The sequence below is a fragment of the Salvia hispanica genome, chromosome 3, assembly GCF_029641045.1.
Source record: "Salvia hispanica isolate PSC_SH4W2 chromosome 3, Shi_PSC_v1, whole genome shotgun sequence".
Classification (NCBI taxonomy): Eukaryota; Viridiplantae; Streptophyta; class Magnoliopsida; order Lamiales; family Lamiaceae; genus Salvia; species Salvia hispanica.
The window spans coordinates 21,321,123-21,342,686 of record NC_142694.1 but is presented as its reverse complement, the minus strand read 5'-3'; the positions used below and the strand labels follow the sequence as shown (position 1 = coordinate 21,342,686).

Sequence of the window (21,564 nt, the reverse complement as noted above, 5' to 3'; positions counted from 1 at the left end):
ATTCTCCTCTTGGAGTATCCTGCTAAGGTGATCAGCAACTCTGTTCTCAGTTCGCTTTTTATCTCGGACCTCCCAATCAAACTCTTGAAGCAGCAGGACCCAGCAAATTAGCCTCGGCTTTGACTCCTTCTTGGCTAACAAGTATTTGATGGCTGCATGATCTGTAAATACAATCACCTTCGACCCTAGAATATATGGCCTAAACTTCTTGAAAGAGTACACCACGGCTAACATTTCCTTCTCTATGGTGTCATAATTTTTCTGGGCCTGGTTAAGGGTCTTCGAAGCATAGAAGATCACGTAGCTCTCTCCATCGATCTTCTGCCCTAGCACTGCTCCCACAACGGAGTCACTTGCATCACACATTACTTCAAAAGGATAGTTACAGTCTTGAGCTCGAATTATTGGTGTTGTAACGAGCTTGTCCTTCAGAAGTTGGAAGGCCTCTTGACACGCTTCATCACAGATAAACTCGACGTCATTCTGCAACAGTCGGGTAAGAGATTGTGCAATCCTTGCGAAATCCTTAATGAACCTTTTATAGAATCCCGCATGACCCAAAGATCCCCTTACCTCCTTCTGGTTTGTCGGATGTGGAAGCTTCGAAATTATGTCAACCTTCGCCTTATCCACCTGAATTCCTCTCTCAGACACCACATGACCCATAACAATCCCCTCTGGCACCATGAAGTGGCATTTCTCGAAATTTAGAACCAAGTTCTTTTCCTCGCATCTTTTCAACACTACATCCAAATGGCTTAGGCAGGATTCAAACGAATCTCCATACACCGTGAAGTCATCCATGAATATCTCGATGCATTCTTCCAACAAATCCGAGAAAATGCTCATCATACATGGTTGGAAAGTCCTAGGGGCGTTGCAGAGTGATGCACTATTTTTAGCACTAAATAAAACTGCAAGTATACAGAGTATATATAGTATAGCCAAAGGTCAATACCGGATATCGAACACAGGAAAGGCAAACACAAAGTGTCTATCCTCTACTAAGACTCAATTACTATCTGGAAAAGCAGTAGGTTTTGGAAAACTTTTGAAAACTGAAAACAATAAATAGCATATAACAACTAAATGCAAATAAAACACGGAGATAATCGATAGAGGTAAAGGAATCTCAGGGATGTGCGTTCACAGTTATGGTTATACAAGTTCCAAACTACAATACCCTAGCACAGTTTATACATTGAAAGGACGAGTCACCTAGTTTATGCTCATGCGATACAAACGTTGATTACAACATTAGGGTTGTCAATCCTAACACGTAACTCCAAAAAGCTCCTAACACCCTTGAAAAGTCCTCACTCTCAATTAACAGTATCGTTTTAAGGGAAGCTAACTGTAGCGTCTACTAAGTGAATCTAACTCGCTAGAACTCTGTCACAGTTATAAAGCAAGCTATATTAAATCATACAAGATTGTGTCACTCAATCATGCAGCATCAAAACTACTTAGGGAAGAAACAAAGTAAAAACAAAACGGATATTAAATAGAAAATTGAAATTGTATAACCAAAGTCGTTACTAACACATGATGAAATAAGCTAAACACATAGATTGAAGGAAGACAAATTGAACATAAAACTAAAGCAAATAAAACTCGTATGTTGAATCCTTGTCGTTCTTGATGTTCTTGAAATCCTTCTTCAACTCCTTGCACAAGTGAAGTACTCTAGCTCTTGAACTCTATGAATTATTTTGCAAGTAGAAGCTCTCTCTTTTTGATGAAGTTTGAGGTCTTATTTATAGGGTAAAGTCAATCCTTGTTGTAGAGAGAAAAAAGATATCCAAAATATGGTAAATCTTGGAGCAAATCTAGGGCATCTCGAATTCGCCGCCTTTCTCCAGCGGGCCGCCGCACCTTGACCGGCAGTCGCCGCGTTGGAGTCTAGAGAGTCTGTTTCCTCGGCGGCGAACCGACGCACGACTTCCGGCGGTCGCCGGGTGAGACTTCTCTTCCAAGAGTATTTTTCCGACGCGGACCGCTGCATTATCTGCCCGCCGGGCACCGGGGGTTGCCGCACACGTTCGTGGCGGTCTCCCTCTAACTCCAGATTTCCAGACTTTGCATTTTTTGCTCCCTTTTTCGGCTCAATTATGCACGTTTCTCACAAAATTCGTCAAAATACCAAAATAGACAAAATATGTAAATAAAGGACGTGTAGAGTGACTTTGACATCAAAAACGGACCAAATAACGGTCTTAAAATAGTACAAATCCGAGCGTATCACAGAGCCCAAAAGGCATTCGCCTATAAGCATACGTACCAAAGGGGCACATAAAGGTAGTTTTGTCTTGGTCCTCCGGATTAGCATATATCTGAAAGTAGCCGCTATATCTATAAAGGAAACAGAAGTACTACTTTCCCGCCAACCTCTCTAGCATCTGATCAATAAAGGGCAGGGGAAAGTGATCCTTTCGCATGGGTGCATTCAGCTTCCTGTAGTCAATGCACATGCGCCATCCCGTGACTAGCCTTTTGGGCACCAACTCATTTTTCTCGTTCTTCACCACTTGTATCCCTGATTTCTTCGGCACCATATGCACTGGGCTAACCCATTCACTATCCGGGACCAAGTAAATAATCCCTAGGGCCACTAACTTTAACACCTCCTTCAGAACTTCCTCTCTCATGTTTGGATTCAGTTTCCTCTGTCGGTCGCGATGAGCTTTTGCTCCTTCTTCCAATCGGATGTGAGCATACAAAGATATGGGCTGATTCCTACTAGGTCGGATAAGGTCCAGCCAATAGCTTTCATGTTCTTCCTCAGCACCTCCAATAATTCTTCCTTTTGCTTCTTTGTCAACTGACTGTTTATTATGACAGAGAAAGTTTCATCCTCCCCAAGGTAAGCATACTTCAAACTCTGGGGCAGTTTCTTCAACTCATTTTTGGGTGTGATAGCTTCCTGGGACAGGGGGTTTTTCTCCATGATCTTGGTTGCCATTTCCCCGAAGTCAGTTGCCTCTTCTGAGCTTTTTGCTTGAGCAGAGCAAGTTGATTCGATTGAGAAAGGTTTGTGGCAGAATGTCATGATCGTTTCATTTATCTACTCATTCGTCATGTCCCGAGTTAGTAGCGTCTCACACCACCCTGCAACCTCTCTTTCCACAGCTTGACTCAGCCCTAAATTCTCAATCTGATCCTGCATTAATTCAGTCTCAAGATATTCCTGGACCAAGGGGTTAATAACATCCACATCATGCAAATTTTCCATATCCAATGGTTGTTTCATAGCATCATCAATATTGAATGCATACTTCTCCCCGTGATAATCCAAGCATATAGTTCCATCAAACACATCAATTATTGTTTTGGCAGTGCGTAGGAATGGTCTTCCTAAAAGCACTCCACTAGACCCAGTAGTTTCATTTTCATTCATTTTGATCACATAGAAATCAGCCGGGTACAGGAATTATGCACTTTAACTATCACATTTTCTAACTAAGCTCACAGCTTGTGCAATGTCCGGCCTTGTACAAATCATGGCATACATCACACCGCCTATGATGTTAGCATATAGGATGACTTCCATTTCCTTTCTTTCCCTTTCATTTTGAGGTCTCTGATCCACTGACAGTATAAAATGTTGTGCCAATGGAACAGTAACTTCTTTCAATGTATCAACTCCGAACCTCTTCAGCATTCTCACAATATAATCAGACTAACCAAGTCATATGCTTCCAAGCTTCCTGTTTTCGACTATACTCATGCCAAGTATCTTTTTTAGCAGGCCCAAGGTCTTTCATGTCAAAACCTGCCTTGAGATTTTCCTTAACTTGTTGAATTTCCTTTATGCAAGATCTTGCCACTAGCATATTGGTGCACTTTTTATTTGCACTATAAATACCTGCAAGTATACAGAGTAGGTATAGTATAGCAAAAGGTTAGTACCGGGTATCGAACACGGGGAAGATGTACACAAAGTGTCTATCTTCTACTAGAACTCAATTACTATCTGGAGAAACAAGAATTTTTGGAAACTTTTGAAAACAGTAAATATTAAAAACAGTAAACAACTAAATGCAAGCAAATCACGGAGAGAAAAGTATAGAGATAAGGGGAATTCCAGGGATGTGCTTTCACTTTTATGGTTATACAAATTCCAAACTACAATACCCTAGCACAGTTAATACTTGAAAGGACGAGCCACCTAGCTTATGCTCATGCGATACAAACGTTGATTACTAACATTAGGGTTGTCAATCCTAACACGTAACTCCAAAAAGCTCCTAAGACCCTTGAAAAGTCCTCACTCTCAATTAACAGTGCCGTTTTAAAGGAAGCTAACTGTAGTGTCTACTAAGTGGATCTAACTCGCTAAAACTCTGTCACAGTTATGAAGCAAGTTGCATTGAATCATACATAATTGTGTCACTCAATTATGAAGCATCATGATTAACTTAGGGAAGAAACAAAGTAAAAACAAAACGGATATTAAATAGAAAACGGAATTGTATAACCAAAGTTGCTACTAACACATCCCTAGAATCCTATGAGTTTAGTTACACATGACTGAATAAACTAAAAACATAGATTGAAGGGAAAGCAATTTGAACATAAAACTAAAGCAAATAAAACCCGTAGGTTGAATCCTTGTCGTTCTTGATGTTCTTGAAATCCTTCTCCAACTCCTTGCACAATTGAAGTACTCTAGCTTTTGATCTCTATGAATGTTGCAAGTAGTCACTCTCTTTCTCTATGAATGTGTTCTTGTTGTGTGAAACTCCCTTTTTGATGAAGCTTGAGGTCCTATTTATAGGGGAAGATTATTCCTCATCATAGAAGGAAAAGATCTTCAAAATTTGGTAAATCTTGGAGCAAATCTAGGGCTGGTCGGATTCGCCGCCTTTCTCCGGCGGGCCGCCGCACCTTGGCCGGCGGTCGCCGCGTTGGAGTCTAGAGACTCTGACCCTTCGGTGGCGGACCGCCACATGTCCTCCGGCGGTCGCCGGGCGAGACTCTTCTCCTAACGTAAATTTCCGAGGCGGGCCGCCACATAGCTCTGACCGCTGGGCGCCGACGGTCGCCGTACAACTTCGCGGCGGTCGCTGGTCGCCGTCTGACTCCAGATTTCCAGACTATGCGTTTTTACTCCCCTTTTCGGCTCAAATATGCACATTTCTCACAAAACACGTCAAAATACCAAAATGTATAGAATATGCAAATAATGGACATGTAGAGTGATTTTGATAACAAAAACGGACCAAATAATGGCCTTAAAACAGTGCAAAATCCGGGCGTATCACATATCATCTACATACAATAGTAGATAAGTCACAGGACAGGTGCTCCACCTCTTTTCTTGAAGTACACACAAGAATCATAATTTGACCTTGTAAAACCACATGCTAGCATATGAGCATTGAACTTCTTGTGCCACTGACCATAAATTCTCTTAGTGAGCTTGCAAACCTTCATCTCCTCCCCAGGTTTAGCAAACCCCTCAGGTTGCACCATGTATATGGTCTTTTCCAAATCCACATTCAGAAATATTGTCTTCCTATCCAATTGTTCCAATTCCCAGTTTACAACCATCGGCATTCTGATAGAGCTATGCTTCACAACAGATGAAAACACCTAACTGTAATCTATTCCATACTCTTGGCTAAAACCCCTAGCAACCAGCCTAGTTGTGTATCTGATAGAACCATCTACCTCCAATTTCCTTTTGAAAATCCACTTGCAAGTGACCAGTTTCCTTCCTTCAACCTTATCAACCATTATCCAAGTTTTATTCTTTAACAGAGAACATATTTCCTCATTCATTGCTTGTAGCCATTTATCTTTCTCCTTGATTTCCATAGCTTCCTTATATGTCAGTGGCTCCTCAAGCTCCAGTTGTTCTGCTATAGTTAGTGCATAAAATATCATCTCAGAATCAGAATATCTGGCAGGAGGCCTTGATGTTCTCCTGACTCTATCTCTAGCCAACTGGTAATTTCTCAGATCCTCAACTCCATTATCTAATTCCCTAGTACCTTCATCAGATCATCAACTGTATCAGTGGCCATTTGTTCAGATCCAATATCAGTTTATTGCATATCTAGGCTCTGAGCATTATCACCCTTATCCTTTGATCCACCTCAAAGTCACTACTATTATCAGCAATTATCCTGACCCCATCAGAGACATTTCTATTCAGATAGGGCATTTCATTCTCCAGAAAAATCACATCTCTGCTGACTAGAATCTTGTGATTCCCAGGCTCTATGCACCAAAGCCTATATCCCTTAACCCCTTTTTTGATATCTCAGCATTACACACATCAATGCCCTAGGATCTAACTTTCCTTGCTTCACATGAGCAAATGCTTTGCAGCCAAAGGTTTTCATGTCAGAGTAGTTTGAATGTCTACCAAACCACCTGTAATCTGGTGTATCACCACTGATACTGGATTAGGGACACTTATTCAAAAGATACACAGCAGTAGAGGCAGCTTCGCACCAAATTTTTTTACCCAACCCTGAAGAGAAGAGAATGCACCTGATCCCCTCAACAATAGTTCTATTGGCTCTCTCAGTCACTCCATTTTGTTGGGGATTCATGGGAACCATCCTATGCCTTTTTATCCCCTTCTGCCTACAGAAATCATCAAACTCCTTGGACAAATACTCAAGTCCATTATCAGTTCTTAGGCACTTCATCCTCCACTCTTTTTCCAATTCAACTTTAGTACACCATTCCTTGAATTTAGCAAAAGCCTCTGACTTTGTCTTCAGAATGTATATCCAGGTTTTCCATGAATAATCATCAATCAAGGACATGTAATATTTTCCTCCCCCTATAGTACTTACTAATGCTAGCCCCCACAAATCACTATGCTCATAATCTAAGTGGGAAGAATAAATGTGCTTACCAGTGGAATATGGAATCTTCTTAGCTTTCTCTCCAATGCGATGTTGGCAGGGTAGCAGCTCTTGAGTATCATTAGCTGAGATGACTTTCTTCTTTACCAACTGTCTAATGCTTCCTATTGCTGGATGACCAAGTCTTTCATGCCATAGCTTTATACTTGCTTATTTCACCAAGTTGAGCTCATCCTTTTGAATCTTGATCACAGATGCATAAAGGTAGTAAAGACTACCCCTTCTCTCAGTTGTCATGACAATATTACTGCCTCTTTTTACCAACATCTTTCCATCAAAGGAAGTAAAACATGAGCCCTTCAATTCCAATGACCCCAATGATATCAAGTTCCTTTTCACTTCTTGGATATACAAACATCATTGAGTATCTTCACTGACTGATCCTGCATCCCGAGTCTAATGGGCCCATCTCCTTTGATATTACAGATTTGATTATTTCCCAGGATCACAGTACCAGAGGAATCGACAAGTTCTTCAAACCAATCCAGATTGGGGCAGAAATGAAAACTGCAACCACTATCCATAATCCAAGAAGCCCCATCAATTGTTTCCATTATATTCAAAGCCTCTGCAGTATCAGTCGATTCAATGCAATCAGAGGTGCTAACACCTTTATTTCCAGATACAGACTGTTTCTTCTTCCATCCATAACAACCTTTCTTTAAGTGACCAGGCTTCTTGCACCAAAGACATACCCTACTCTCCTTCTGATCACTTCCAGATGACTTGGGAACATCAAACTTCTTCTTGAATGCCTTCTTCTCTTGGAACCCCTTTATGTTCAAGCTTTCTGATGTAGAATCAGAATTTCTAGAACTAGAACCTTGAAGTTCCTTGACTCTTAGTGCAGATTGTACTTCCAAGAAAGTGATAGTTCTCTCTTTCCCATACATGATCGTATCACGAAGATGATCATAGGATCTTTGTAGAGCATTGAGGAGAAATATTGTCTTGTCTTCATCCCCTATCGTCACGTCGATATTCTCCATATCATCAATAACTTTATTGAAGTCCTCTAGTTGCTCAATAATCACATTTTCCTCCAAGAACTTATATGAGTAGAGTAAATGTTTCATACACAATTGATTGGCAAGGGACTTGGTGAGATATAAACTCTCCAATTTTGCAAGAATCCCGACCGTCGTGGTTTCCTTGGCTCCCTTAGCACCTTATCACCAAGGCATAGAACCACCACACTATGAGCCTTAGCATGATCTCAGCTCGCTTCAACGGTGCTTTCTCATCAAGTTCCGCCCCGGCTGTCCCCGCCGCTCCGGCCGTCCCCTTCTCTCCTTCAAGGGCCGCTGATAACCCTTGTTGTATGAGCAACGCGCGCATCTTCATCCGCCATAGACTGAAGTCATTCTTCCAGGTGAACTTTTCCTCTTCGAATCTTGAAGCCATCCTTACCCACGAATTCGATTCCAAGATACACAACCTACACCGATTGCAAGCTTCCCACAGACGGTGCCAATTGTTACGAATTGGAATCAAGAAATGCAATAAACAATCAAGAAGAGAATTTGAGAGAAAAAGTTTATTGAGCTTGATGGCTGAGAGAGAAAAGTGATTCAATTACACAAGCCCTAACAAGTCATCAAAAAAAGTTGATCTAACGGCTACAATCTAATCCATCACTTATCGAGATCTACGGTCAGGATTAAACATTCGTTTAAAACCTTTCCTCAAAACTTCTAAGTGTTAGGCTTTCTTGAGCATTCTTTAGATATTTAGAAGCTTCTTGTAGAAATATCAGAATTCAATGTAGTCACTTTCTCTAATTCTGATTAGACAGTGGACATGAATGATCAAAGGTCTTAAACTTGTTATTGAGCCTACTTTGAGGCGAATCTCATTTATTGGCGCTCAAAGAAGCAGACTGTGGTTTTGAGAATCAAAGGGCAGAGTATAGAGGTCTTGCGCAAGCAACATATGAAGTCAACTGGATTAGTTCTTTACTTGGAAAACTGAAGGTAAAACTCATGGAAGCTCCTTGGTTTGGATACACAATATGAGCACGATAGCATTGGCAAGAAATTCAGCTCTTCATGCTTGAACAAAACATATAGAGTTTGATATCCACTGTGTGAGAGATAAAATAAAAGAAAATTGGTTAGAGCTAAGGTATACCCCAACTTTTGATCAGATTGTTGATGTTCTTACCAAGCCCTTGAGTTACCAATTCATTTCACGACTTAGAATCAAGATGAACATTTATCTCTTGTCGACGATCGAATTGAGGGGAGTTGTTTCAGAGGCAACCTTGAGCTAAACTGATGGAGTAACATGAATAAATTTTGTTCAACTAATGCACAGAAGAAAATAAAAAAGCATGCAACAAAGTGTAATACTATAAGCTCTAAGTTGATGTGTCAGATGTGGAAAGGGAGTTGGACTAAGGTTCATAACTCCACAACTTAAGAGCTCTTTGACTTGTAGTACACATTGAAGCAGACTTATTAAAGCTTAAGATTATGCTAAGTTGGCTTGTAGCTAGATTTGTTTGATAGCTTAAGTATAAGGTTTGAGTGAGGTTCTAGTATATTGTAACTCTTTATATATAGTGATGGAAATGGTCATTTGCTGCAATGGAAATGGTCTTTGTAAAGCATCCTAAAAAGTTACTCCCTCCGTCCCAGAAAGATTGTTCCAGTTTATTTTTTGCACTCGTTCTACAAAAATAATAGTAAATAGGTAAAGTTGAAAGAGAGTAAAATAAGAGAAAGAATAATGTAGGTAAGACTATTCTCTACATTATTCTCTATTTTACTTTACTCTCTCTCTACTTTAACTATTTATTATTATTTTTGCAAAATGAGTGTGAAAAAATAAATGAGACAATCTTTCTGGGACGAAGGGAGTATACTTCTTGTGTCCCATTATAAGTGATCAACTTTTTATTTTGCATTGTCCCACATAAGTGATTGATTTCTTTTTTGGTGAAAAGTAACACCTTTATCTTACTTATTTTATTCTCTCTCTTACTTTATTCTCATTTTATCTCTCTTATTTTTTCATCTCTCATATTTTATTATCTCCACTTAATTCAACAATTATTTTCTTAAATATCATGCCCAAAAGAAATTCCTAACATATAATGGGACAAAAGGAGTACTCCATCTAATACAAGAGTTATAACTCATAAAAATTATTTTTACATTCTACTCTCAACCTTCTTCAACGGGTTCTTCTGCAACGCATTTATCTTCCATTTATCACTATAAAATAGTGATAAAAATTGCGACGAAATCATTATTGTTATTCAATGAATATAAAACGCAAACGCTTTAAATAACGAGATTGTAGAAATAAAATACTTAAGATAATAGCGACACCTTTTAGTATAATGTGCAAATCTTATTCTTAATATTTAATTTATTTTTCGGACATGAAAATTATTTCCAATGTCTTATAGAAATACGTTATTTAGGGTTGATACATGTTGCACAATTAATAAAGTTATAAAGAATAAGAAAAAATAATTGAAATTGTATAGTAAACTGCAAATAGAGAGAAAATAATTGAAATTGAACAGTGAATTGTAAAGTAGGAGAGACGGAATTGTGAACAAAATTGTGTTAATCTTCCCGATAGCATGTTTGAAAGGACAACGGAAAGAGGAGCCGTTTAGGGATAGACAAATCATGTGAAAAGGGACTGGGCTCTAGCAACCATTACAAAAATTATAAGGAACCGGACAGGAGCGAACCGGAGGCGAAGAACCCCAATTCTCGCAGTTAGAACTCAATGCTCTTCACATACATATAAACTTATGCATTCTATTTTTACAAAGAAGAACGAATCTACACTCAAATCGCTCCCTCTTTTCATTGACTTCGCCTCCATCCATCACTCCCGCCGCCGACCATCTCCGTCGCCTCGCCGACCTAATGCCAGCGCAGAAGCGGCCGCGCGACAGCAGCACTCCTCTGCCGTCGCCGCCCGATGCAGAAAAAGGCGACGATTCGCCGCGAGGCAGCGAGAATCACAGCCCTGAACAGCCTCAAGACGTCTCAGGTGCGCGCCGGATCGTGTCTGTGCGTTCACGTCAACGGACATGCATTACATTCGATACGCTAAAATTCGAGTTTTATTCTGCGTTTCCTGTTCCCGATTTCCTTGTTGTGTTTTGTTTGTTTAGCTGATTTCGTTTTTATTTTTTGTGTCTCCGCTTCTCAGATTCCGACTGCAGCTCCGACTCCAGCGGCGCAGAGAAAGACGAGTAATGTATCTGTATATCTTTATGCGTGCGGCTTTTATACATGAGAGATGTATGTTGTGTTAGTCTAGATGTGCGGTTGTAGCTTGAGATCTGCCTGTTTTAAAGTGGTAGAATTTCCTAACTTAGGTCTGTTTGAAGAGGATCTCCGGGATTGTTCTTCTATTTTCCTTGTTTTTCATTCATTGATGTGTTTGGTGAGCCTCGATTTTGGATTTGGCTACTGCGATGTGAAATTTTCTTTTAGTGATTGAATATGGCACGTGAAATCATGCATGATCTGCTCGGAGCTGTTACGACTTTAGGATTTTTTTTGTGGTGGTGAGTTCCGAGGTTGCTTTAGATGGAAATGGTAATTTTGCTTCAGTTTTCCAGCTGTATGATCTCTATCTTCTATAGATTGCTTCTTTCATGTTAGTGCTTATGTTTCTGGAAATTGTGTGGAAATACTCCGTGGCTTAATTAATATCCACTTCAATGTGGAGGTTTTTGTTGTTTTGCTGTTTACATATATTGAATACTGCATTACATAATGAACTTCTGAATGGCCGTTTCATGACTATATTTCTTATTTTGAGATTGCACGCAGTCTTGGTAAGAAGATCCGGCACTTGTGGCCTTGTTTGTATGTGATATACATTGTCTAAGAAATAAGAATATCTCTAAATGCTATTCTGTTGAACCTCAGATTTATTGTAGTGAAACTGGCGGAAGTGCGAAAGGAAGTCCAGTGTCCAATATGTTTAGGTATGTTGTCTTAATTTTAAGCTGCAGTTTTCTCTGCTTTGTTGGGGTTTATTTGTGATGCCTGATATGATTAGAGTTAATTAGTTCTTCGAGTTAAGTTTGGTACTTCAGATATGCAGCTGTATTTGAGTGCTCTTGCAAACTACTGCTGTGACTTGTGATTATCTTAAATATATATTTGTCCAAGTAAGGCACTCAGTTTACAAGCACTGAACTCCTCTCCATGTCCGAGGTCAAAATTTCTACTGCACACAAGGTTTCTTCATTATGTGGGGATATGTATACACATACCTAGGTGCATATGACATCATTACCTTCAACTAAGTCTGTTCGTGCAGAAAAATGTCAGTTGCATGAAATTATTAGTAAGGCTTGTGTCAACTTCACCTATGTCAGTATGGATGTGAAGTATGCTACATTTAAGTTTATGTAAAGAAGCGTATGATAATAAATTGAAACAAAAGGACAAAAGAATGAAAAAAATGCATAGTTTCTTGCTATAAATTGATTTGATGGAATGGTTACTGGAGTAGGCATTAATTTCAGATTTGATAGAATGCTTTGGCAGTAATATCCTAGAGTGTTCTGATGAGCTGCTTTATGCTGGAAACTGAACTACTATTTTAGCAGTTACTACTTTTTGCCCAAACCATCTGATACATGAAATAGTTAAGAACCACCATGAAGATTTTTCAACTTTTTATTGATCATTAGTTATGTGCACAAGGCCTCATATTTGTTACTAGAGAGCTTAGTAGAGAGAATCTAAAATCTGTTGGTTACAACTTGTCCATGGTGTATTTTATTTGTAACTTTTTATTGACAGGCATCATTAGGAAGACAAGAACAGTCATGGAATGCTTGCATCGCTTTTGCAGAGAGTGCATTGACAAATCCATGCGACTTGGGTACATTCTTGTGCTTCTTTTCATCTGATACCACAGAAGAGTTCTTGCATTTTTCTCTAATTATTCTCTCTGCAGCAACAACGAATGTCCTGCTTGCCGCACTCATTGTGCTAGTCGACGTTCTCTAAGAGATGATCCCAATTATGATGCCCTGATCGCCGCTCTCTATCCAGACATCGATAAGTACGAGGAAGAGGTAATGGAGGAAAATGTTTATCTACTCATCTTGTAGCAAATGTAAAATTTGCTTTTGCTTTATCACCAACTGATTCAATTCACAGCAGGAACTGGCTTTCCATGAAGAGGAGAGAGCTCGCAATAAGCAGGTGAACAGATCACGGTTTTAGTCTCAGATTTCAAGCATTCATGGATGTAGGAGTTTAGTTCATTTAGGTTTCAGATACATCAATCACTCAATGGGCTTTGAGGTCCAATGTGAAATAATTTGTTGCTGTCTTTTTTACGAAGTGATCAATGGAAAAGTTTGTGAATGAACCTTCTACATTGGTTGTCCACATCATTAGGATGCTTCAGCCTTCATGATGAGTGATTTTTACTCTGACTTGCCTGAAGCGAAACTGAAATATGCTTAAAATCTTTGTTTCATAACAGATCCAAGCTTCTATTGCCCAGACTTTCCGTCGTCAAGCTGAAGCTCTAGGAAAGAAAAGAACAACAAGAGCTACATCCGCAACATTTGTCAGGAGGCAGGGCAATCATCGAAATTTGCGAGGTCGGAGAAACCGTGCTGCTGAACGCAACGGATCTGATGAAGAGGAAGGTATTAATGGACATGATGAGAGTAAAGACTCATCCTCAACTGACGAGCACTCTGAACCCAAAACGAAAAGATACAAAAAATGGGGAGGAGCTCGGAGATCACAGCCATCACCGGGGGGTAGTGGAGATGATGCTGATGATTCAGAAGCAACCAGGGGAATACTTGGTGCATCTTCTACACCACATGGCAGTATAGAACTTATTGCCTGGGGAAGAGGCCGCAATCGCAGTAATAACCGACATGGTGGCCTGAATTGGTCAAATGGTAGGGTTACTAGGGGTCACCGGTTGTCAAAGCTGACTAATCGTCTGAAATCTTTACATGAAAATGATGAAATGGTAATCTTACATATTTTTTCTATTGAACTTGGAAATTGAGTGTTTTAATTTAAACCATTTTTGGGGGCGGGTGGTGAGTTTGATCTTCACTGGGATGAATTCAGTTGGTGGGGTTATCTCTGAACTTTCCATATTCACTTCTATTGTCTTAATAAAAGCTACTCACAACTTCTTCTTAACTATGTTTCAGTTGAAAATCAGTGTCATGATTGTCTCACTGCACGAAGAGACGATACCCAACTTGAAGCGACCGTACCTCTGCTGCAGCCCCACATCGTCAGTGAGACACTTATGCCAGGTTCAGACTCATTGCCTCGTTATCTTTTCTTCAGCTGTTTGGGCCATAATGTAGATTCTGAATAGTTTCAAAACCACTTCTCTTGCAGTATGTTGCTATGCAGACATCCATGGAAGCCAGTGAGATTGAGATGCTAATAATAAAAGACTTCCATCCTGTGAACAACTCGCAAATTCTCCCGAAAGAATCTGGTGCCTTAGATCCTAACCAGAACGAGCTGCATTTGTTGGATGAGCAGCAAACTTTGGAGGAAATTAATGCCAGGTTTACTCAGCACCATCTGGTAAGACGCATCCTCGTCTCATACAACTATCCAATTCCCAAACAGAATGGCCTATGAATTCTCGTTTTCGCTATCTCCTTTTTTGCTTTATGCCTTGGGTGTTGCTGGGTAACAAATCTCTGATATTGACCATACAACATACACTGCAAATAATACTATCAAAATACCGTAAAATGTTAATCTAATAAGTCGTTTGCGAGTGACATGATTTATGATGACATTGACTTGTATGTGTACAGGTTTTTGCATACCGGCCAAAGGCGAAACCCGAAGGGAAGTGATGATAACTTAAATCGGTCTTCCTGTGCCAGAACAATGCAGGAAGCAGGAAGTAAGTTTCCTGCAGCTTTTCTAATTATATACATGTATATTCCTGTCCAGCTCAAGTGGTTTTACAAGTAAAGAGAGTTACCATATATAAGCAATCAAAGCAACTAGATTCTAGAGACTATGGTGATATAGTTGTGCATATTTAATATATGTATGCCTTAAACTTGTTAAGTTAAATTTACGTATGGTCTTTTGTATGCGAAGAAGCATCCTTTTTTCTGATGGAGCCTCTCACAACACTAATTAAACTTGAGCTGTTTTTCTATCATGTCTATATTCGTGGTTACGTGTATTTATTTCCTAACAAAATTACAGTCATTAATCTTATGTATGTTTATATTCGTGGTTACGTGTATTTATTTCCTAACAAAATTGTTACTGCATTATACTCCAGTGTCCCACTATAAGAGTCTTACTTTGTGATTTTTGTCCATTTCACAATAAGAGTCATATTTCACTTTTACTTTAAATAGTAAGTAGGTCTCACCTTCCATCAACTTATTTCCTATCAAACTAATGCTCCATCCTTCTCAGCACAAGTGATTGATTTTTTTTTAGTCGTTATTTTACATAAATAATAATAAATAGTTAAACTGGAGATAAAGTAAAGTAAGATAGTTGAATGTGATTCTCACTCATATGTGCTCCCTTTGTACCATTACAAATCAAGTGATTAGTATTCTCTCTTACTTAGCTTTATCACTATTTTAATTATTTATTGTCATTTTTCTTAAATGTGTACCAAAAAGCAATCAATTATTTGAAATGGGACAAAGGAGTGTATATAAATGAGAATTGCATTCAATTAATTTATTTAATCAATTTATCTTTATACTCTTAAAACCTATGCTAATTCTTATCGTGGAATGGAGAGTGAGTTTCAATGATACATTAAATGAAAACTGTGTAGGATTTTTGTAAATAGTATGTCAAGTGTCACATTGTGTATTGGATTATCGTGATTAATCATGGAAGAGTCCACTAAACGCCATTAACTATATCGCAATGTGGGTGTGGGCCATTTAAACCTTATCTTCTTGTCTGCTGTCAGTAGGCTTTCTCTATCGTCGCCATTATTTTAATACATTATTCTTGCATAAAGTCATATAACATTATCACATAATCGATATAATGGTATCCAATGAAAGGCAATATAACTTGGACAGTTGGGCTAACAACCCCAAACTGTATAGAGGGGTGGAGTGATATAGATTGGAATCAGTATTAAGTTGCTTAGTAAAAATTTTATTTGATAATAATAATTGCCAATATCTTCATCACTGATGGGATGGATTGTACTACTAGCAAGTATTTACTTTTATGTGACGCATCTAATTTATGGGTCCATCACTCGAATTTTTTTCCTAAATCGTTATCATCTTTGACTAATTTGGCCATTGAATTATTATTTTCTCTTGATTGACAGGTTTATCTTTGTTACTGTGGTATGTTATATGTATAATCCCCCATTAAATATGTAACGTACGGTATTCAGAAATTACAAACAACAACGTGACGCAGAGGAAACCTTGATTAGCATTAAGTAGCAGATCAGAAACTCAAAACATAATTAAGTTTGCTTAATCAAACCATAATAACCAGAAAAGCAACCAAACCCCTCATACCCATAATACATACTTTTATATACATGCAAAACTCAAAACATGTAAACTATTTAGATGCGTTCACACTTTCTCGTGGTGCTTGCTCCTCGTCTCCCCACTATAAAGCCTACAAAATTCAAGATAAATTCATATAATTAACATGTAAGTATAATACACTAAAATCAAAAAAATTTGAAAAAACAAAAAAGGAGGTGTGGAAGTGATCACCAGTCATAAACGGTGGGGGAGTTGGGCTCGGGGCGGTCGAAGTAGTTAGCTCCGACAGTCTTGGTGGCGATGTTGCTGCCGGGATGGAAGACGCTCCGCCACACGTTGTCCTTCCTGACAGCGGTGGGCGACGGCGTCCCTGGCGTCACCGGGCTGGCCGGCATAGACAGAGATCTCTGGTACTTGCTGCTTCCCTCCACCCCAATATCTGATAATTTCATCATATCATATCACAAATTAATCCCCCAAAAAATAAAATAAGATCACACGCAACAAATAGTATGTACCTTTGATGTTCAAGGGCTTGGTGTAGACCTTCTTGAGGTGTTTGAGGCCGCGCTCCGGCTGCGGCCCGGCCACCACATCATCCCAGAGATGATCCAAGAGCACCATTTTCTTGATTGATTTTTGTGAGTGTCACTAGTAGAGGTGGCAAGAGTGATGATGGGTGTATAAATAGAAGGGTTTGAGGGTGCAAAATATCTATCCATTTCTATCTTCCACCTTCTTTTCTCTATTGCCAGGATGGGATCCTCTATTACATGGAGTAATTGTTTATTACTACATGGGTATTATCGTCAGTCGAGTAACTTATTAATACTCCACATAAGTGTATCAAATTGAATAAAATTTGTTAGTATAAAGGTAAGTACAACGTACTATATATTATGACAAATATGATGTCGTTGATAATGATATGTGATGTTATGGTAAGTTATACTATGAGTTATGTTATGAATTCTGATTTTATGTTAGCTAATGCACGTTTTGTTATAATTTCTAATACATAGTTTTTTTTCTTTAATTATCTCCACTTATTAATAATCTCGTTACACAGCTGAAAGCACGTCATTTTTCCACTCCAGCACACTCTACATATACCTCTAAAATCCCATAATTTTTCCAATAAGGTGCATGACATTTTCTCCACTTATAAAAGGAAAATACGTTTACTTATAGTAGGACGGAGACAATATATAATACTCCATACTAATATTATCTAAAGTAGTATTACAAGCATGATACTCCCTCCATTCCATAGTAATGGAGGTAAAACATTTTGGTACGGAGATTAAGAAAAATTGTGTTAGGTGAGTTAAGTAAAGAGAGAATAAAGTGGAAAATGAAAAAGGTAGAGAGATGAAGAGAGAAAAAAGTAAGAGAGAGTAAAGTAGGTGTGGAAAAATGTGTTGACTTTTACTAAAAAATGAAATGACTCTATTACTATGGAACGGACGGAAATGGAAAAACGCCCCTATTAATATGGAACGGAGGGAGTATTATTTTGGGTGAAAGAAACATTAGATTTTATAAGATATTTTTTTGGGTGGGTGAAAGAAACATTAGATTTTATAAGATATTTTTTTTGGTGAAAGAAACATTAGATTTTATAATAAAATGTAAGTGAAATTAAATTAGTGAATATGAAGTTCATTACTAAAAATAGTACATATACGTCCCTAAAAAATAGAGTAGTTTTATTATTTTTTTCTATCTCCCAAAATTAGATAAAGTCTTAATATGAAAACTTTTAACCAATTACTAACACTACTTCCATTACCTTTCACTATCTCTCTCTTACTTTTTCAATATTTCTCTTACTTTACTATAAATGGTGTAAAGATCAAAACTCACATTGCACTTACATTTTATTTAAAATTTATATATTTAAGTGGGATGTATATTTCACTATTTTTTTTACCCTCACTTTCCTTAATGTTTGAAAATTCATTTCGAAAAGAAATGAGACTCCTATTCACAAACGTTTGAAAATCCATTTCGAAAAGAAATGAGACTTCTATTCCCGAACGGAAGGAGTAAACGTTTGCATGGATATGGGGGTGGTGATTGTAAAAATGGAGTGGAATAAGAGAATCTGAAAAGAGGATAAGGATGAAGACTAATTAAAGTGGGCCCTGCCTAAGGGCAAGACATAGCTATTACATGTGTCATCTTATCTACCGGCTTGTCCTTTACTCTGCCTACGTAGGGACACCATCGTCATTATACTTCTGATATTTATCCACGCCTTATAGCGGTATTATATCTAAAGTTCTAATTAATGTCGATTGCGGGCCTCTTGCTTGGTTTAGACTTCTACCTTTCTCGTACGATTAGAAACAAAGAGTTAGGCCTCTTGATTTAGAATTCTACTCCATCCGTCCCAAAAAAAAATGTCACACTTGTGGGACGACACAAAATTTTAGAAAGTTTTATTTTGTGTGTTAAATAAAAAGGAAAAATATAACTTTTATATTCATGTGAGAGAGAACTTTTTCCGAAAAAAGAAATATAACATCTTTTATAGGATAAATTAAAAAAGAAAGTGTGATATCTTTTATGGGACGAATGGAGTACTACGTTAGCTAGTAAAATGGAATGTGGTTTTACTTATTACAATAATAAAAAGTAGAATAATTACATTTTACTTATTAGTACAATAATAAAAAGTAGAATAACATATTTATTATGAATGAACGTAAAAAAAAATTGAGATCTATCAAATGAAAAATAACTTGGATAAATATATTACGGCTAGTTTAGCCCATAAAATATAAGGGTCCAATCCAAAAAAAAAAGCGTTACGTAACGACGCCAGGTCGATTCGTTGGCAATTTTCATTTAATTTTCTATTTGAATAATTAGGGGTAGGGTTTCATTCGCACCTAAAATCGAAGCTAAAACCCCAAATCACACCTCATCACTCACTCTCAGTCTCCATGGCAGCCAAAGCGCCGTCGTCGGAACCTCAGCAGCAGGGCGGTGGCTCGGCCGGCACCAAGCCGGGGCTGCGCAAGCCGGTGTTCGTGAAGGTCGATTCTCTGAAGCCGGGGACGACTGGGCATACACTCGTCGTCAAAGTTCTCGAATCCACCACTGTTCTCAGTAAGAAGCCGCGGAATCCGACTTTCCGTGGGGCGCAGAATCAGAACACGAGGATCGCTGAATGCCTTATCGGAGACGAAACAGGGACGATTCTCTTCACTGCTCGCAACGATCAAGGTCTTTGTTTGATATAGCCTTCTGCCTTGTTCTCTGTTCGTAATTGATGCGTAAATGTGTGTGATGTTTGTTTGAAGGTTTTGCGAATTTTCTGTGTGTGTAGCTAGTGGAAAATGGGAATGGAATTGTGAAATTGTTAGTTGGTTGGGAAATTTGATCGGTTAGGGTTTTGTTAATTGTTTTGGTGACGGCTAGGTATCTGGAAATTGGAATGGAACTGTGATCGTGGTATTGAGCTTGATAATAGTAATTTGATTATGGTGATTTAATTATATCATAAGCTTTATAATTCAAGGGATTAATTTGTCAGTAAAAGTCAATGTTGCCACAGATAGAGCGCCTTTTGAAAAATTTAAGAAGCTTTTTTGTCAGATTATTCAAACTTGTTTCTGTTATCATGTTTTTTCTCTTTCGTGGAATGTTTATTCGTTAACTTGATCACATTTTGTTGGATTTTTATCCCCATAACATCATTTAAACATTCTTTTCAACCTTAAAATCAATATTTGAGATTTGTTCAGCATTTATAAATGGAAATACTCAGTTGAGAGTCTTACTTTCACCTCATGAGTCATGACGGAGTCTGTGATGCTCATTGTTCAGGTCTTATTTTGGTTGTCAAAATTACAGTTCTTTGTCTTGCCAAGTGTTGCTTTTAGAGTAAGATTAATGCATCTGCATTTTAGCCTTTTTTATTTCTTTGTGGTTTTATTTTGGCTATGCGGATGTTGATTATAGTGGCTAGGAAGCATTTAGAGTTAATTGTGATGCCTGTTTTGGCCAGTTACTCGCACACATTTGCTTCTTCTGCTATGTATTGCTGATTGCCTTAACTTGGGAACTGGTGCTAGGCATTAGGTATTGGATTCATGTGATGTCAGTGTGTAAATCTGCGCATGTATTCAAGTTGAATTGGAATCCTACAGGATCTAGGGCATACCTGCTTTGTATCTACTATAAATATGAAGGCCCTTATTCTTTAAATCAAGATTTCGTGATGTGTGGGAAAGTTTGCGTTTAGTGTTACATTTACACCCTGTCTGCTATGTTTCTAAACAGTCCTAAAGACAGCTCGGTCAGTCTTGGATTGGATTCTATAAATCAAGATTTAGTGATGTCCAGGAAAGTTTGTGTTTAGTGTTACATTTACACCATGTCTGGAATGTTTCTAAAGAGTCGTAAAAACAGCTCTGTCAGTCTTGGGTTGGATTCAAATCTGAACTTAAATCTTGCCTATATAATTTAAATTGCCTTTTGTGCCTTCTATTTCTTAATGTATTTAAGACGATTGACCGTTTTCTTTTATTATGGTTGCAATATACCAATTAAAATAAGTGGTTGCTTGTTTATTAGTACTATAAATAATGTAAAAGAAGCTCTTCCTTGTATTAACTTGCTGAAATATTTGTTGATGAAAAATGCTCTAATTATGATGCAGTTGAGATGATGAAGCCTAATAATACAGTGATACTTCGCAATGCAAAGATTGACATGTTTAAGGGTTCGATGAGGCTTGCTGTGGATAAGTGGGGTCGTGTTGAGGTCACCGAACCAGCAGAATTTGTGGTCAAAGAGGAAAACAACCTCTCCCTTGTCGAGTACGAGCTGGTCAACGTCGAAGAATCTTGATAAGTTTGGATTCCACCTTGTGGATATTTGGGCGGCAATTCATTTTGTCACAATTGGGTCTTGGTATACATGTTTTCCTGGTTATTTTACTACTATCTTTTTTGCCACTAAGTTGATTAACAACATGCTATATATAGGTCTGATTTATTTATGGCATTAATTTGATGGTGTGTAAACAATATGGTCCCTTGATTCTGCCATATAGGATCTCTCGTTCTCAAATGTGGAAAAAGTAAATTTTCAATATTCATGAGTTAATTCCTGAGTTATTTTTATTTTTATTTTTATTTTTATTTTTAGCTCATATATTAA

General features: G+C 38.2%; 3 protein-coding genes across 5 annotated transcripts; 2 read left to right on the top strand and 1 right to left on the bottom strand.

The window, feature by feature from the left end:
- The first annotated feature begins 10,559 nt into the window (after positions 1-10,559).
- Positions 10,560-15,056, top strand: LOC125211749 (putative E3 ubiquitin-protein ligase RING1a). Of its 3 annotated transcripts, none has more exons than XM_048111661.2 (10): positions 10,560-10,901; positions 11,064-11,106; positions 11,792-11,850; positions 12,677-12,758; positions 12,834-12,954; positions 13,043-13,084; positions 13,371-13,877; positions 14,068-14,175; positions 14,264-14,458; positions 14,698-15,056. In XM_048111661.2, the coding sequence occupies exons 1-10, from the start codon at positions 10,775-10,777 to the stop codon at positions 14,737-14,739; spliced, it is 1,326 nt and encodes a 441-aa protein (XP_047967618.1). In that variant the 5' UTR covers positions 10,560-10,774; the 3' UTR covers positions 14,740-15,056. The 3 variants fall into 3 exon arrangements, with proteins under 3 accessions (XP_047967618.1, XP_047967616.1, XP_047967619.1); XM_048111659.2 differs by having other exon boundaries at positions 13,040-13,084; XM_048111662.2 differs by lacking the exons at positions 10,560-10,901; positions 11,064-11,106 and adding an exon at positions 11,116-11,455 and having other exon boundaries at positions 13,040-13,084.
- A 1,245-nt stretch (positions 15,057-16,301) lies between these two features.
- On the bottom strand, positions 16,302-17,067 carry LOC125210880 (auxin-repressed 12.5 kDa protein-like). Its single transcript, XM_048110499.1, has 3 exons — positions 16,908-17,067; positions 16,621-16,828; positions 16,302-16,519 (listed from the first exon to the last, which is right to left on the bottom strand). The coding sequence occupies exons 1-3, from the start codon at positions 17,011-17,013 to the stop codon at positions 16,474-16,476; spliced, it is 360 nt and encodes a 119-aa protein (XP_047966456.1). The 5' UTR covers positions 17,014-17,067; the 3' UTR covers positions 16,302-16,473.
- Positions 17,068-19,255: 2,188 nt separating this feature from the next.
- On the top strand, positions 19,256-21,510 carry LOC125213970 (uncharacterized protein At4g28440-like). The gene is made up of 2 exons (XM_048114794.2): positions 19,256-19,623; positions 21,062-21,510. The coding sequence occupies exons 1-2, from the start codon at positions 19,341-19,343 to the stop codon at positions 21,250-21,252; spliced, it is 474 nt and encodes a 157-aa protein (XP_047970751.1). The 5' UTR covers positions 19,256-19,340; the 3' UTR covers positions 21,253-21,510.
- The last annotated feature ends 54 nt before the right edge of the window (positions 21,511-21,564 follow it).